The sequence below is a fragment of the Pelmatolapia mariae genome, linkage group LG12 (genome assembly GCF_036321145.2).
Source record: "Pelmatolapia mariae isolate MD_Pm_ZW linkage group LG12, Pm_UMD_F_2, whole genome shotgun sequence".
Lineage (NCBI taxonomy): Eukaryota > Metazoa > Chordata > Actinopteri > Cichliformes > Cichlidae > Pelmatolapia > Pelmatolapia mariae.
Window position 1 is genome coordinate 19,977,234 of NC_086237.1, and position 17,452 is coordinate 19,994,685.

General features: G+C 39.1%; 1 protein-coding gene across 1 annotated transcript; it reads left to right on the forward strand.

The window, feature by feature from the left end:
• The first annotated feature begins 399 nt into the window (after positions 1-399).
• On the forward strand, positions 400-17,158 carry LOC134638984 (arrestin domain-containing protein 3-like). The gene is made up of 7 exons (XM_063489965.1): positions 400-726; positions 2,882-2,939; positions 3,030-3,177; positions 3,291-3,387; positions 3,467-3,720; positions 4,003-4,365; positions 17,114-17,158. Exons 1-6 carry the CDS (start codon positions 471-473, stop codon positions 4,318-4,320), a joined length of 1,131 nt encoding a protein of 376 aa, XP_063346035.1. The 5' UTR covers positions 400-470; the 3' UTR covers positions 4,321-4,365; positions 17,114-17,158.
• The last annotated feature ends 294 nt before the right edge of the window (positions 17,159-17,452 follow it).

Genomic DNA, 17,452 nt, shown 5'->3' on the forward strand with positions numbered 1-17,452 from the left:
TTCATTGCCAAAAAAACCCAAATAATATAAGAGTTAGAAATAAATATACACTTTAAGACTAAGGTAAAGGATCAATAACACTTTAAAATAATATTTACACTTTGGAAAGGATTGGAAAGCTGAAAAGTCGTTTTTCAGACAGCATTTAGTTTATGAGTTATGGATCTCAAATAGCATTTATAACATGTCAGTGTTTCTCAGATTAGTAAATGTAAATAACATTCTGTGAATAAAGTTGACTTTGGCAAATACTCAGTGAACAATATTCAGTGGTTAAATGTTCATTATGGTACATAAGCTACATTTATTGCCTAAATGACTGTTGTAATAAATGTCTCGCACTTTTTGGTGTCGTGTCAAATCGGAAAAAAAAAATAGCCCACAACGTCACTCTACAGGCGGAGCCTCCTGTCACGCCCATTGGATCTGCTTGTCAGTGCTGAGAAAAGCATTTTGCCGACAGCTCAGAAATGTCTCCGATAAAGGACTTTAATGTGACTTACGGAACAATCGACGAAGGCGATACTTTTTCTGAAGGAGATACTATAGTTGGAACAGTTAGTTTCAACCTGACAAAAGCCGTCAAAGTCAAGAGCGTTTCTGTAAAGGCCAAAGGAGACGCAAAAGTACACTGGTCAGAAGGAAGTGGAGATGACGAAAGGTCGTACAGTGATCACAGGAGATATTTCAAAGTGAAAGAACTCTTAGTTGCAGAAAATGCTAAAGGTAAGGTTTAGTCATTAAGAACTTGGACACCGTTTGTTATTGTGCCATTCCTAGCAGGACTGTTTGGTGCCATTTCAGGACCCATGACTATATAGTGTGTTTGTCATGATCACAGGTCTCTTATCTTCTCAGGGTTTTCACTCATTTTGGAGTTTTATGCTAAGTAATTCTTCTATATTATAATTATATTCTATTCTTGGGCTTCTACTTTGGCTGCCATCTACAGTTCCATTTTCATTCATTTCTTAAAACTCTTTAGCTCTTAGTTCGATAAAAGACGGTGCTTTCGTCTGCTGTCATTCCCTAAGGCGTCTCCACAGCGGATGAATTTCTGATTTTGTGCAAAATTTACGCACGAAAGACTCATGTTTGAACCATTTCGCCATACTTCGAATGTTTCGTTATATTAGAGTGTAATGGTTTGCTTATCCTCTGTTGAACAAAAGGGTTCAATGCAGGATAACCAAACAATTACACTGTCAAGCGATTCACCTTTCTGCCTTTCCCTCTTTCTCCCTTCGTGTTTTGTTATTTGTGCTTCGTGTCTTGTGACAGTTTTCAATTCTCTCCTCTTGTCTGATTCAGTCGTGACTGTTTGCAGGTTCCCTCTTCTTTGACACTCCTTGATCGCCGTGTGTGTGTGCGTGTGTGTGTGTGTGTGTGTGTGTGTGTGTGTGTATAAATTGTACTTTCCCCTGTAGGCTGCACCATTTGTTGACGTCTGGTTTCTGATTTCTGCCTTATGCTTCAGGACTCTGTTCCTGTAAGTTTTTATATTGCCTGATTTGCCCCAGAATCTTTGGCTTTTAAATGTGGACTCCTGTCCGGGAAATTTACGATACTCAGAGTGGTTAATACTGGTGTATTTTATTGAATGAAATTCCAGTACTCTAGTAACACTATGATCAAGAGGGCTAATCTAATGCACCACAACCCAAGAAAACATTATTAACCCAGTCAACCTACATGTAATTGGCTCAGCTGATAAACCAACCAACACTGGACACACTTAGCTTGACAAAGGTACTTTCTAAAAGGCTACAGCTCTTAAATGTAGAGTCTTAAGACCGTATACCCTAGAGTTATAATAGCATTCAACCAGAAATCATAATTTTTTTTTGCAGGAGCAACTGTGTATACAAAAATATGTAAAAATAGTGTTTTTGAGCATATGAAACTAAAAAACAAAATTCGTCCTTCTCTTCAAATTTAAATGGTTCAAAGCAAAAAGCTACGTACTCAGTGGCTCTGGTCCCACTGTGCCTCTGATTGTCTCTTCTCAATTATCATTCCTTGTGAGTTTTGCATTATCCTTACTCACTACACACAACCCAGTCAGATGCACTGTAGGATAGACCATAATTTTGCAGATTTCCCATAGAGTCTTATCAAAGTTAAAGGCATCTTTGATGTCAGACGTTGATAGGTGCCAATCTTTGTCTTTTCTTGGGCTTAAAAAATATTACTGACCTTCACAGAAGAGTTTTCTGTGATGTTAAGATTAATTAGAAAGGTGTGTGCAAAAACAACACGAATAAACATACATACATACATACATACATGAATATTGATTATTTAACTGTAGGAATAAGTAAGATATAACTACTTCAGTAAGTTCTGGTAAAAGTGTAAGCCTACCACAGGAGTTACCATGGCAGAGGTATACGCATATTTGATTTGACAGATTTTTATGCTGATACCATTCCTGATGCAGCCCTTCCAGGGATTTGTCTCCTTCTCTTCTTGAAACAGATTATCTATTGCTGATAGGTGAAACATTAAACACCACGTGGATTACATTTAGAATGCAAAAGTAGAGTGCAGCTATTATTAGTTATCATTGCCTACCTATGACCATTCAGGATGTCTGCCATATTAAAAGTTTAAAATGTCACAAACTCAACTTGCATAATGATAAATGAATAAAGATGTGTGGAATACATCTATATGTGGTATTATGGATTGTGACAAAACAAGTACGGAAGGATATATATTTTATTAACTTGTCTTGACTTAGACACACAAGTACATTTTAAGAATATGAACCAAGTTAAATGGTCAGCAGTAAATTGTAAATATATCAGTCTTCCTCTGTGAAGGTGCTGCCATTTTTTAAAAGTCTTTACAGGAAAGTTTAATCACATTTCTCTTGCAGGCATTTCACTTCCCCAAGGGGTCCACCTTTTTAAGTTCAGGCTTAAAATCCCAGAAGGGTAAGTGGGAATTTCTGGCTGCAAGCATTAATACTTAGCTGTATCTTGCTTTTACAAATAAATGCATTATACACTGGTTCTGTTTTATAGGAACATGCCATCATCCTTCACAGGATGCCATGGAAAAATTGTCTACATGGTTGAAGCAAAGATATCCAGGAGCTGGCGATGGCCTTCTGTAGTACAAAAAGAGATCAAGTTTGTTTCTAAGGCATTTCTACACACTTCTCAAGTAATGGTAAACAATACAATGCTTTGCTAGAAATCTTATACTTAGAAAGTATATTGTAATGCAATTCAGTGAGGCATTAAGTTGAGCTGGAAAATGTTTGTCTACATGTTTTGTTATAGTCTCCGCAATCTGGTACAGTGAGTAAAAAGATGAGTGGTCTCTCCAAGGGACAGGTCCAAATGTCTGCTACTATTAACAGAACAGTCTGTTTTCCAGGTAAAGCTTTTGCAAGTTGCAAAATCTAATGTAAATACATTGAAAAATGCAGTTTACTGATAATATTTGCTTTTGTCAGGTGAAACTTTATCTGTTGTCGCCAAAATCTGCAACTCTTCTTCCAAAGACATGAGGCCCAAATTCAAACTTCAGCAGAGAATAGTGTACCGTGCTGGTAGCTCTTCTACATCCAGTGAGAAAACTCTATTTAAAATGGTCGGGGAGAATATAAATCCAAACTCGGAGGAAAGTGTCTCCTGCCAAGTGAAGATTCCCGTTGATGTCATCATCTTCCATAACTGTGAAATCATCTCAGTGGAATATTACATCAAGGTATGAAACAAAGTTATGTTATATAGTATTACCTCAGAAATGAAAATGCATTTGTTTGTAAACATTTTCAGGTAAGTAATAGACACGGAAAATACGCGTCTTAAACTCTTAAATGTATTTAAAAATAACTGCAGAACACCCAATTAAACTACTATTACAAAATGCTATATAAAATTTGAATAATAACAAATAAATTATTTATGACAAATAACTGAATCAGTAGTTTCATACATTGCACTTTGATTTAGATGTTTACTAATGTATTACGGACCTGTTTCCCAGGTGTATGTGGACATTAGTTTTGCCATTGACCCAGAGGTGGTGTTTCCACTGGTCATCGTTCCTCCCAGTTTTGCTGCCTTTCAGCCTGGTGAGCCTCTGGGGCCTTGCCCACCTGGGACAGCCGGGGCTCCAAGCTACAGCGACTTCACTTCCTTTAACCAGTGGCCACAAGGTGCCCCACCATATGGGTTCTCAGCTCCAGCGTTTGCATCACCCTCAGTACAATATCCAGGATCTACTGCTCTGCCTCTGTCTCAGCAGGAAGAACCACCTCCATCGTATACGTCTCTTTATCCTCACCAGAATGAACAACCGTAGAAGCTCAACTGGATACTGAGCAAATGGATGAACTAAATGTTAATAGTAAGTGACACCTCAAAAATAACTCTTGGGAGTATGGGCTAATGATTTTTCAGTTGGGTTTGGAAAACAGACATCAGTGTAAAATTCTGAAAGCCGAGATAAGAGACAAGAAAACTGGTTACCACATGTGTGTGCCTTTGGTGGGTGCTGAGCTTCTTGTTGGTCAATTAGCAGGACAGAGGACATGAGGTCTTACAGCTGTTGTCACATGAGAGAACTCAAAGTTGCATACAAAAAATCGAGTTTTTGATACTATACTAATGAACAAAGAAAAGACAGCACATAGCTGATGATGATAACTAGTTTGCAAGTGGAATGGAAAAGGCGCTGCTTTAAGGCTGGCATTCACTTAATAATTTGTTTTTGTTCAGGAGTATGTGCCTGCAGGTAAACAGTGAGTAAGCCAATGATTTGTTGTGAATTTTACCTCCATGTTGTCTTTGCTACAACCATGATAATTGGAGTTTTCTATTTTCTTTTGTGGGGTCTTTATCTTACAATAGGAAGTGCCTTGAGGCAACTGTTGTTGTGATTTTGCCGCTATATTTAAAAAAACAAACAAAAAAAACCAAAAACCCCCACCTGCTTCTTGTCTGCGGTCACTGGGTTTTATAGTAGAGTCATCAGACACTTGTTTATGCCAGTCATTTCCAAGAAAGTGTAGTCATGTGTCTCTTGACAGGTTGTTACTCTTTAAAAGGTTTAGTTGAAACATTTACTAGCACAGAGATAAGTTCATATCCAGATGTGCATACATTGTATTTATAATACATATGAGAACATATTTTTTATGCTACTTATATTACTTTGTTTCCTTTTTTTATTTTCACACGAAGACTGGAGGCCAATAAAGGGTCTGTTGCAGTTCAGTGGCTTCCTTCTGGTGGCCACAGTTTCTAACAATTTAACAAAATCATACACTCCAAAATCCAAGTGTCGTTTTATCTTGACGTTTCCTTTGTTAGATTTTATCTGTGTATGTATCTTAAGTTTTTTTTTCCATTATTTTTTGAATTTCTTTATAATTTTATCCCATAATAAGTTTTAAACTGGTTATCATTGTTGTAATTTTTGCTAGGTTTTCATTTTTATTATGTTTGTCCATGTGAGTCTTATTATTTTGAAATTTCAATTTACATGCGATTGCCTGGAAAGCACTTTGGCTCAACCACTGTTGATTTAAATGCACTATAAAAATAACTAACAAACGTCAAGTCAATTTTATGTTAGTTAGTATTATGTTCATTCATTTAAGATAAAATGAGGAGGCCTTTTCACAATTTTATACTTAGTAGTATACTAAGAGTATTCTGTATTTTATCTTTAATATTTAATTGTTAAAAATTCAGTGTGGGTTGTGGCTTATGCTTTTGGTGTGCCATTCTGCTTATTTTCTGTGTCATTTGTAAACACAACACTGGTTCATCCCCTTGACTTGGGTGTATTTTCTTATGTTTACATATCATTAAATAATACCAACAGTTGTCTCAAGGCATATTATATTATTTATTTATTTATTTATTTATTTTATTGTGTTTATTTTTATAACACCTGTCTTGCACAAGTATGGACTGAATGCTTTGTTGTGCTAAACACATTTACTTTCCCAAGAGGAGCACTATGGACTTTAGGTAGGTTCTTCTTGCTAATCTTTTTTTTTTTTTCTTTTTAATTTAATTTAATTTTAATATTCATATAATTATTGGTGTGGATATTATGGATATTAATTGTCTACTACCTGTTCCACAAAATGGGGGGGGGGGGGGGGGGGGTTGCTGTTGTATGGCTGGTATTGATTTATTGAGTTATTTTCTGTGAATTTCACTTCCCCCTTTTTTTTCTTTTTTTTCTTTTTTTTAAATTGTCTTTCTTACATTGTAACCGTGTTGACCTTTGCTTCTTTTCTGTTGTCAGTGGGTTTCATAATAGTGTCATGAGACACTTGTTTATGCCAGTAATTTCCCAGAAAGAGCAGACATTTGTCTCGTGATAGGTTGTTACTCTTTGAACAGTTTAGTTGAAACATTTGCTAGCACAGTGATAAGTTCCATTCTTAAAACTGTATATATTTTTTTTAGGCCACAGTGATTTGGTTAAGCTCTGCATCAGCAAACAGTGTGTTGACTACAAGTGGATTCAAACTGCAATTCTGTTTGTGATGAACCTGCATTGCCTGTGCAAAACAGATTAACATGTAATCACTTGCTAAGAAAGCAATGGGAAGTCAGGCTTGTTTATAGAATGCAATTCATATGCAATGGTAATTTGGAGAGCTTTGTATATGATGAACGAAAGGAAATTAAAAATGGGAATAAATCAACTAAAAGAGTTTTTAATACTTTTAAAAGTTACAGCTGGGAGAAATGTAGGAAAGAAAGTGCTAATTCACCATGTTTAGTTCAGTAGGTATACTGCCTACAGATTTCTAGTATATGTACACCTTTCAGAAGAGGAAGCATTGACTGGCTGACAGGTGTTCCCTTTACTGCACCATAAGAGAGATGTGACTGGAGTCATCCAACTAGCTCAGGCCAATAGGTCCATTAAAGTAAGCAAATGCTGTGTGCAAAAACACCCTCAAATTTTGATACCCTCCTCCTTTAACCAAATATGTTTGTTTTTTCCTAATACACACACCCACATACAGACACAAACCTGTCCAAACACCTTCCACACAAGTTATGCTTTGCATCTTTTAACACTACTCTAGAATTTCACATTTAAAATTCAAGTTTGAATAAAGTATTAATAAGATCTTAAGGTTAGGTTGTTGTTTCTAGAAACTTTTCTTTTGAACTTATTACATAACTGCATCACAATCTCTCCACAAGCTTCAAAATCAGGTATTTGCAAGTATTTGCAAACAGGAAAACAAAGGGAACGTCTTTAATGATGTCTAAAAAATTATTCAGGAAATTGGGAGGATCAATTTTGTGAATAATAACTGAGGCATTATACACCACTTCATGTACTCAACAATCTTGCAAAAAGAAATGCATAATGCACAGTGCACAATGTAGCTCATTATTAATGAAGTCATGAGGAACATTATTGTAAAGGTGTCCTTTGTCAATATGGCACAATGACACAACTTTAATAAGGTGAGCAGGCCTCCAATTTTACATAAAACAAGACTGAATAGCTCTTAGGAAAGCTCATTCTCAAACCATGATGTCACAGCGATTCCTCTCAGCTCCACCTCCTTCACAACTTTCTGGTGCTGCCACTCCCTTGCTGAAAGACATACTTGCTGACAACCTCATAGAATTATGTGAGGTAAGGCTGAATAAGCAATGCATCCCCAAACCTCAGAAATACTTCTTGCAAAATCTCACAAAGCTTAAAAAAACAAAACAAGGCTACTGCAGTTGCAGCCTTCTGGAGTAAGCTCTTTGCACATCACAGACTCAGATAAAGAGTCTTTTAACACTCAGTCTTTGACTCAAGTCGATAACCAGGGGTGCACATAAGTGGTCTGCAGGTGAGCATGTGCTGTCAAAATAAAAAACGCGCACCAGATAAGAAGTTGCAACGTGCGTTTGCGTACATAAGATTTTCTGGAGGAGGACAGACATTTGTTTAGAACTCTTAAAGATGTCAAAGAAGCAAGCTCCTTTAAGCAAATTACTTTGGTGTTCCTCCACCTCCAAAGAAATGTCAGAAGGAGTCCGAACCGCAAAAGAAGCGCATATTCTCGGAAAAGTGGTTGCAGGAGGTGAGCTGGCTTCAAACAAATGATGAACACACAGAGATGTGGTGCAGAATATGCCATGAAAACCCCACTCTAGCGGACAACGTCTTATCTGGTGTGCATTTTTTATTTTGACATGCGCGCCTGCAGACCACGTATGTGCACCCCTGTTGATAACTCCCTCCTTACTTAGGTTGTTCAGTCACAGTTATGCAGAGTCCCCTTGCAGCTGGTAGGTCACACCCAGATTTTCAGGCTAGGATTTTCAGGTTGGAGACTTTTTACACCCAAGACATCTTACTGACTGCATATATATCTGTGTAGTCAGAAGCCTGCAGGGCTGCAAACAGTACTGAGGACAGCGGGGAAAATCAATGGGGTCTTCCCCACTTCCCCACATCCAGCACACTGCACAGGAACACTGTCTGAGCAGAGCAAACAAAGTTAATAGGTCTATTCTCTCTGCTTACAAGGTTCTAAAGGTTCACATCGGGTAAAATAAGTATAAAACACGTCACCAATTTTAAGTACATTTATTTCTAAAGGTGCTAATTTAATGCTAACATTAAATTCTGACCAGGGGCCCGTTCTTCGTACCTCGCTAAGTAAGTTAGCCGGATTTGAATGTTGACGATTTCGCGTGATCTTGGATCGTTCGGTTCTCCGAAGCTCATCTGGGACTTGCTGTCATAGCAACAGATCCGTAAGCGTAAACCTGCTCGGGAGCAGGTTTACTTTATGTAAACAGGATTAGATCGCGGCCACTCAGGTATGTCCGCTGCAGTTATATGAAAGCAACAGCGATATTTCGCCACTGTTTTACCATAAATAAATATTATCAATGTAACTAAATATAATGCAGCATTCTTTTATTGATTTCATACAGATACATACAGGTCATTTCCGAAAAAAAGGGAAATGTACTATTAATCATTCTATGTCATGTAGTAGATTATGTCAGATGTAATTCATATTTTAGAGTAGTAATAGTAAATGACTTCGTGTAATCAAGATGAGAGACCACGGCTATAAAAGCGAAGGTGGATTTGGGAAGTCTGTCGCAGCCATGTCCTGTCCGTTTGTACGCGAGCAACCCATTGCGGAAGGTGCAAGATTGATAAGAAGGGTTTTCAGAATTCAGCGTATATTGCGGGATAGACAGGATCCTTTAGCTCAGAGCGACAGTGTGCTCATAGAGAGATATCGATATTCCCGTGAGGGTATTATTTTCTTTCTTTCTTTCTCTCTCTCTCTCTCTCTCTCTCTCTAGATACATAGATATATATATATTTCCCAACTTACTGTGCATGCTTCAGTCACCCCTTGCATGGGAACAAGTAAAAGTGATGGAGTGTTATGTAAAACTACACACAAAAAACCCCACAATGTCAATAAATGTCACAGTACAAAAAGCTGGGGTGTGACGAGGGGGTGCAGGACCACCACCTGTCTTTATTTGCTCTGCCCTTTTCTTGGTTGCTGTTATGAACAAACAAACAGGTTATTTCAGGGTCTCTTTTCAAGAGACTAAAAGCAATATGAGTGATAGATATTACCATTCTGTAGAATATTCTTATATTTCACTTTTACTTGTTCCCATGTTCTAGTGGGTCCTGTTGTGGCTCTAATGTGACAGAGGATATGGTGTAATATAATATAATGTGGTATAATATAATATCACATGATATAATGTAATATAATAAATTACTTACGAGTTTAATTTGTCAGCAACTTTCTGCCATTCCTCTCTCCTTGCTTTTGCAGCCTTTGCAGTGTTCCCTTGCGTTTTAATTAGACTCTGAAACTCCTGATATCCCTCAATCAAGAGTTCTTGGTCTGCTGCCGTAAAATACTGAGCGCGCTCCTTCGACATCTTCGCCGACCAATCACAGGGTTGCCGATCAATGTTTCTACTATCGATGCGTAGCCCCTTTTAAGCCACCCAGTGATCTCAGATTACTTCATCCAGCTATACTAATCGTCAACAACAGGTGTGTTCGGAGAACCGATTAGCGAGCTCAAGGTTAGCGCGATGATTTGATCTTGGATGTGTCATTTGATCTTGGATGTAGTAAGCGAGGTACGAAGAACGGGCCCCAGATCTCCAGTCCACAAAAATAAACAAATGAAACATAGATGTTCACAAATTAGATTGTGTGGAAAAATCGGAAATGAGACTGTTTTAAAAAAAAGTATTGAACACATGGAGAAACAGAGGTGTGAAAGGCATGGAAAGTCATGTTGTTGCTTTGTCAAGTACTGAAGGTTCCAGTGAGCACTGTTGGGGCCATAATCTGCAAATGGACAGAAAATAATTTGACGATAAACTGGCCGCAACCAGGTGCTTCAGACAGATTTCAGACAGAATGAAAAGAATTATCACAAGAGCCAAGGAGCATTTGTGGATTACCACAGAAAGACCTGGAAAGAGCAGGTACGATTGTTTCAAAGAAAATAATAAGTAATGCATGCAGCCACTGTGGCTTGTATTCAGACTCTAATGCTAAAGAAAAAAACATGTTGAAGGGAATTTAAAGTTTGCTGAACAACATTTACACAAGCCTGTGAAATACTGGAAGAATATAGTCTGGTCAGGTGAGACTAAAATTAAACTCGTTGGATGCCATCATGCACACCATGTTTTGAGGTCACAAGACATTGCATTACACCCTAAAAACACCACACCAACAGTGACGTTTTGGTGGGAACATCATGGTATTGGGCTGTTTTTCAGTATATGGCACTAGCACACTTCATGAAATTGAATGAAGGGTGAACTAAAGCCTGACAATCACCTGCATAACCATTGCTATACAGGTAAGAATAAAAAGATGGATAGATTTCACTCATTTGCCCACATAATAGTAGCTAAAGCAGGTAAAGGGATCAAAATGGGGTAACCATAGAGATACTTTTGTACACAGATGCCTCCTGGGCCTGCTTCTCTTATTGTTAGTGAAACTTGAAAAAGTATGACACAAAATAGAAATGGAGAACATCACTTCAGAGTAAAAGTTATGCTTCACTGTAGCAGCAAGTGACAGTAGAATATATGTTGAGAGCGCTCTAAGTGCTCAGCAGAAGGGAAGCAAACAGGCTTCAGTAGAATTCACTTCAGAAAGATGGTTTCTGCCATTTTATTTCATTCTTATCACTGATCTGGGTTCAGGGGCTTACTTTCCTCATGAATTTGTTTCATATTATTAACTTGATGCTGTAAATTGTATTGTAACATCATGACCGACAGCTTTATTGACAGCTGGAGTCATGAGAAAATCTCTCTTCTGCAGTCGACATTAGGGACTAAAATTAGATACAGTTTACTTTCCATATAGTTCTGATTTAAAAATGAGAAGAAAGCTGTTGTGCAGTGGACTGGGCTAATAAGGGAACTGAGGCATCGTCTTACTTTTTTCTGTAAGCTACATTTGTGGATTGTAAACTATAAATTAACATTCTTAAGCAGCCAGCAGGCTCAGCAATTATTAGTTTTATGGGGAAAGAGCATTTTTGTTATCTACAGTGTTTTAATATTAGAAAAATCTCAGTACACATGAATGCATTTCAGTGTCATTTTACTATGAGCATCATTCTGCAAGAGCCATTAGCTGAACTGTTCCTCAGCGTCTGTGCAGAGATGAAATCCTTACATTTCTGGGAACGGCACTGTCTCTCTCTGCACATATTTGCAGGCAGTAGCTTTAAAATGAAATTTCAATCAGTCTTCTTCTTCTTCTCGCTGTTGTGGCTGCTTCTGTGATCTTTCATGGATCGCATTGCTCAGGCACATGTCTTTAAGGCTGATGTAGTCGAGATTCCCTCAGCTGGATTTGCGTGCCTCCTCTCGCAGCGGTCTATACCATCTGTAAGTACCAATAAAAGTTTCTTAAAGTTGATTTATCATTGACGTCGAAATGAAAATTGTTTTAAAAAACCCCAAACATACTACATACCGTTGTCCAATTCTGTGAATTCTTCATCGTCTTTGTATAGATCTGCATCTAAAATGAATTTGTATACTACGTTGTATATAATATTAATAAAAATTGTAAAAATAGATTTTTAAAAAAATATATAAAAAGTTTGAGTTGTCTTTGGTTGATATTGTATAATTTAACCCTTAAAATAAGACTTGTAACAACTTACTAGCATGAGACTGGAAAGTTTCCCCGTAACACAATCTGTGCCAGCTTTCCTGATTGATATTGTTGTGCGAATCATTTGAGTGTATAGATAGTCACGGATCTATGGGTCCCTCTCGATCTGCAGAGTTGTGTGTCACCAATTTTAAGTACATTTATTTCTAAAGGTGCTAATTTAATGCTAACATTAAATTCTGACCAGATCTCCAGTCCACAAAAATAAACAAATGAAAACATAGATGTTCACAAATCAGATTATGAGGAATAATCGGAAATGAGACTGTTTTGTAGTGAACACATGCAGAAACAGAGATGTGAAAGGCATGGAAAGACATGTTGTTGCTTTGTCAAGTACTGAAGGTTCCAGTGAGCAGCTGGGGAAACAGAGAGAGAGCGAGAGAGAGAAAGAAAGAGAGAGGGAACTTTACTGGCTTTTCTTTTGTTCATGTGTGCTACATATTTGTAATATGCCCTTTTGTATGAGTATAAGAGTATCAGGCGCGTTAGAAAGGTCAAGGTTCTTTCATTTGGGGAGGGAAGCCACCTAGGGTTTCTAAAACTTTGCTGCAGCGATGTAGATTTAGTGGAGGACTTGCATTACCTAATTTTCTAGCCTACTACTGGGCCGCTCACATCCATAAACTTTGCTACTGGCTAAAATCTTCTGGTTCCTCGTGGTGTAAATTGGAGCTATCATCATGTAAGGGCTCTTCTTTACCAGCTTTGCTCTATTCCTCTTTACCCGTAAAACCCTCTCTGTAATCAGAGAGGGTATTACAGATGGATTACAGATGGCAGACAGTTTTGTATCCTAAACCATCGCCTCTGTTCAAAGATGGTCGTTCACAGTGGACAGATGGCTTCTTTCACTCCTCTTTTAATCATGAATCGTGCTCCACCGACCCCCTCCCACTCAGGAAGAACAATTCTTTGAACATCTGTGATGGCCGAAACATGTCTAACATGTGCCTGTGGCAATTCCTCATGGTTCTCATACCAGTCATGCTTCGAGAAAGGTCAAAATGTCCATGATAGATAGATAGATAGATAGAAATTTCATTTTTCGAACATGCAAATATAAATTAAACAAATATAAATCAAATAACAAGAGAAAAGAAACAAAAAACAACCTAAAAACATCAAGTTTTCATGAATATCTCTATAATATCTCTATCTAGTGTGACTTCTGTGTTATGGTTCTTTAAATGAAGGAACAGAGTCGGGTCAATTTTATAGCAACAGCCCCTTTTATTCAGTATCTGCTTCTGCATTAATGACAAAGTGCAACAAAGTGGTTTTAATTTCCTTGTGGGAAAACCAGCTCGAGCCGTTTATGGGAATCCCTGCCAAAACAGCTTTTCCGGTTGTAAGAAGTGTCACCTGGCACTTTGCTGTCTTCTGCCGTGTGACTGGCAGAGGAACTTTGAAAAGGTAGTGGGCGTGTGGAATTACGTCAGTGCTCTTCTTTGGGAGGTTCCAGAGACAATTAACTCACTCTGGTGCCAGTTGGTATATTGTTCGGTAAGAGACTTTTGCCGTTTTGCTTGGATCATTTATTGTTTAGGTGCCCATTTTTTTATGGAGGCATGGGACACACGACACAGGAGCTCTAGTTTTACACTCCAACTTTATTCACCTCCAAACACGAACTGAGCATATTGCACCCAAACATAACAGAACCCTTTCTCCAAGCTTGGGTGTGAGTGGAGCCCTCTAGTGGGTCACCACACATGCCCCGCCCCCCTCCTGAACACCCAAACAAACAGTCCACTAGTCCAGGACCCGGGGCTTAATCAAACGTCCAGAACGTCTGAAACGGGGAGTCCGAGAACTGGCTGTGGGCTCACCAGGCCGGGAAAGACAGGCCGAACCTTCCGCTGGCCGGAGGAGCACCTGCAGGCACGGAGCGATCTCAGAGGGAGGGTCAGAGTCCAACGTTCTGGCAGCAGGCGGGCGGCCACGGCGGGGGCCCCAGGCCCGGGGTTAAGGAGGACCCCGATGTCCTCCTTAACCGCGCCGCGTAACCCCAACAAAACCCAAGGCAGACGGTCGACCCAGTTACCACTTGTTAAGGAAGCATGGAGAAGGCGCTCACACATCCTGTTAGCCTGCGGGTGGGTACGCTGTGGTGCGGTGGACCATGACCCCCAGGCCGTCAGCAATGGTGGACCAAAGTTCCAACACGAACTGAGGGCCTCTGTCCAAGGTAATGTCAACTGGGGGACCAAAACACGAAACCCATGTGGAGATGAACGCCCTGGCCACCACTGGCCACCCCTGTCATTCAAACTATGGCGTTGAACTATGAACTATGGGCCTCTGGCCACCACCAGAGGCCAGGGGCCACCTCTGGACGCAATCGGTCTCTATACAGTCCATTCTCTTTTGAGCTGCTTTCAAGCATTTTTCTTGTAGTCGTCGTTCCAACACAGTGTGTTTGTTTTGATTCGTAGACCCCGAAAATGGCGCCGCGCTCCCACAATGCATTGCGGCATGACGTCAACTCCAAAGCTCTATCTATTAATTCAAAGATTGTTGATCTGCTCTACATTCTAAACCACAGCCACCCTATATGGATGTCTACCCCTGGGACGACTGTCAGCAAGAACACCATTGGTAACACACTATGGCAGGAAGTAGCATAGTGCCCAGGAAAGCGTATGTACAGGTCTGTCTTAAGTTTGCCAGTGAACATCTAATTGATTCAGAGAACGTTTGGGAGAAAACGCTATGGTCATGTAAAACCAAAATCAACCCGCTGTGCTTGGAGAAAGAGAAATGTTAACTCTAAACCAAAGAACACAGTCGCTACAGTCAAGCACAGAGGAGGAAACATCTTGCTTTGGGGCTGTTTGTCTGGGTACAGGACAACTTCCCTGTACTGAGGGGGCAATGAACAGGGTCATGTACTGTAAAACCTTGGACGATAACCTCCTTCTTTCAGCTAGAACATTGAAGATGGGTCGTGGATGGGTCGTCCTGACATGACAATGACCCAAAACACACAACCAATGCAACAAAGGAGTGGCTGAAGAAGAAGCACATTAATGTCAGGGAGTGGCCTAGCCAGGCTCCAGACCTCAGTCTTATAGAAAATCTGAGGAGGGAGCTGAAACTGCAGATTGCCAAGCAGGAGCCAAGAAACCTAAAGGATTTCAAAGGTTTCTGTATAGAAGAGTGGGCCAAACCCCCCGCCTGAAATCTGCGAACTTGGTAACCAACTACAACAAATGTTGTACCACTGCTTGCCAAAAAGGGTTTCTTTGCCAATCATAAAGTCATGTTTTGCTTGGGGATAAAATATTTATTTAACTTAATGCCATCAAAATCAATTTATTACTAAATATTTTTTCTGGATTTTTGGTTGATAGTCTGTCTCTTTCCATTCATTTGATTGGATGTGACCAAAATTACACATTCAGCAGGGGATCAAATAATTATTTCCACCACTGTAGTTGTTGTATTCAGTGTAGCTGGTATTTCTTGCAGTAGCTTCTCTAGTAGCTACTGACAAGAGAAGTTTCAACTTTGACTCTGTGGTATTTTTGGCAGTAGTGCCAACATTTTTTGATGGAAATGTGGAGAACTGCTCTTTTATTTAGGCACAAGCACTGCATCTGTGGACAAGAAGTCATAGAAAAATAAACCTTTTATTTGTCCGTTCTCTAGAAATCCATATTAAGAGTTAACATGTACCTGAAAGCCACATTTGTGTTGAACTGCCAGCGCCCATCAGGAGGACAGGTGGAGGAGGGGCTGGACTTCAGGGGACAGGGTTGCAGGTCGGGCATGTTGGCCACCAGGTAGAGGTTGTTACGACGAGCGATACAGCTCAATCTCTGGAGAACCTTTGAGTCACAAACATTATCCTCACCCAAAACCCCATCCCCTTAAAGACTGTGTCAGCCCCCACAATGAAAGATACAAACAAAAACCAGCAAAAATACGACTTAAACATAACAAATCTCAAAGAAAGAACAATCCACATCTACACCAAAGAGTAAAACAGAGAAATGTGGATTATTAAACATTAGTAATTAATTGATTTACTCTGCCTTACAGAAACGTGGATACAGCAGGATGATTCTGTTAGTTTAAATGACTCAACACCCCCGAGTCATACTAACTATCAGAATCCTCAAAGCGCAGGCCGAGGGGGCGGTGTGGCAGCAATTTTCCACACCAGTCTATTAATTAACCAAAGACAAAGACAGACTTTTAATTCATTTGAAGTCAAAAGCACATGCATCACATAACTACATAACAATAAAAAAACAACACAATATTCCATACAAATAGGTGAAAAATATGCAATAACAGATCATTAAGAGCGACATTAAAAACAATCACACTGACTAAAAGAGTTATTCTCTCGTTCCTTAAAGATGGACTTAAACTCTCCCAAGGTAACTATTTCTGACAGTTTCAGTTCCTTCTGCAGATTATTCCAGGAAACGGCGGCAGCATATTTAAAAGCCTTTTTTGGTAATTGTGTTCTGATTTTTGGGATAATCAGTTGTATGATATTGTGAGAACAAAGGCTGTATTGGTTTTGGTTTTTACACATAATGATCAACAGGATTGATTTCTAAAAAGGTAACTTAGTTTTAGTTTCAGCTTAGACACAAGCCTTTGAATGTGGGGTTTAAATGACAAATGCTGATCTATAATGATACCTAGATACTTGTAAGATGTGACCATTTCAATTTCAGTTCCTTGAATGGTTTTAATTTTTTTAAAGATTTCAACCATAGGCAAACCTATGGTTGAAATCAAATGTTCAGTGTTTGCCTCTTGTGCTTTCTCATCAACAGTGAACTAAATGAATAGTTGTATTCAGAACTAAAGATGAAGCGTTGCATTGCCTGTAAGTGTTTATTTAATGTCCTTTGCTTCTGGGCTTCATCTGTTGCAGATGACAACTTAGTGCAACCGGATTAACAAATCTGACAGGTACCTGCATCAGTCAAGTCTACTTAGAGCCCTCTGTGCGACTGAAAAGGTAAAGACAATCTATTTGGTTATGCAGTGAGTAAAAAATGTCTGTGGCTAGATTTCTAAAGGGAGGGGGAGTTACAGTGATTACGGTTAGCTAACCGTAGCGGAGTGCCAGTACTGATGATCAGAGCGCACAAATGCAACACTTTTTTTTTTTTTTATCATACTTGACAACACAATAAAACAGAAGGAAATCAGAATGTATTTGTGATTTGGATTTTTATTTGACACTGAATAATATTTTCTTCATGTCAGG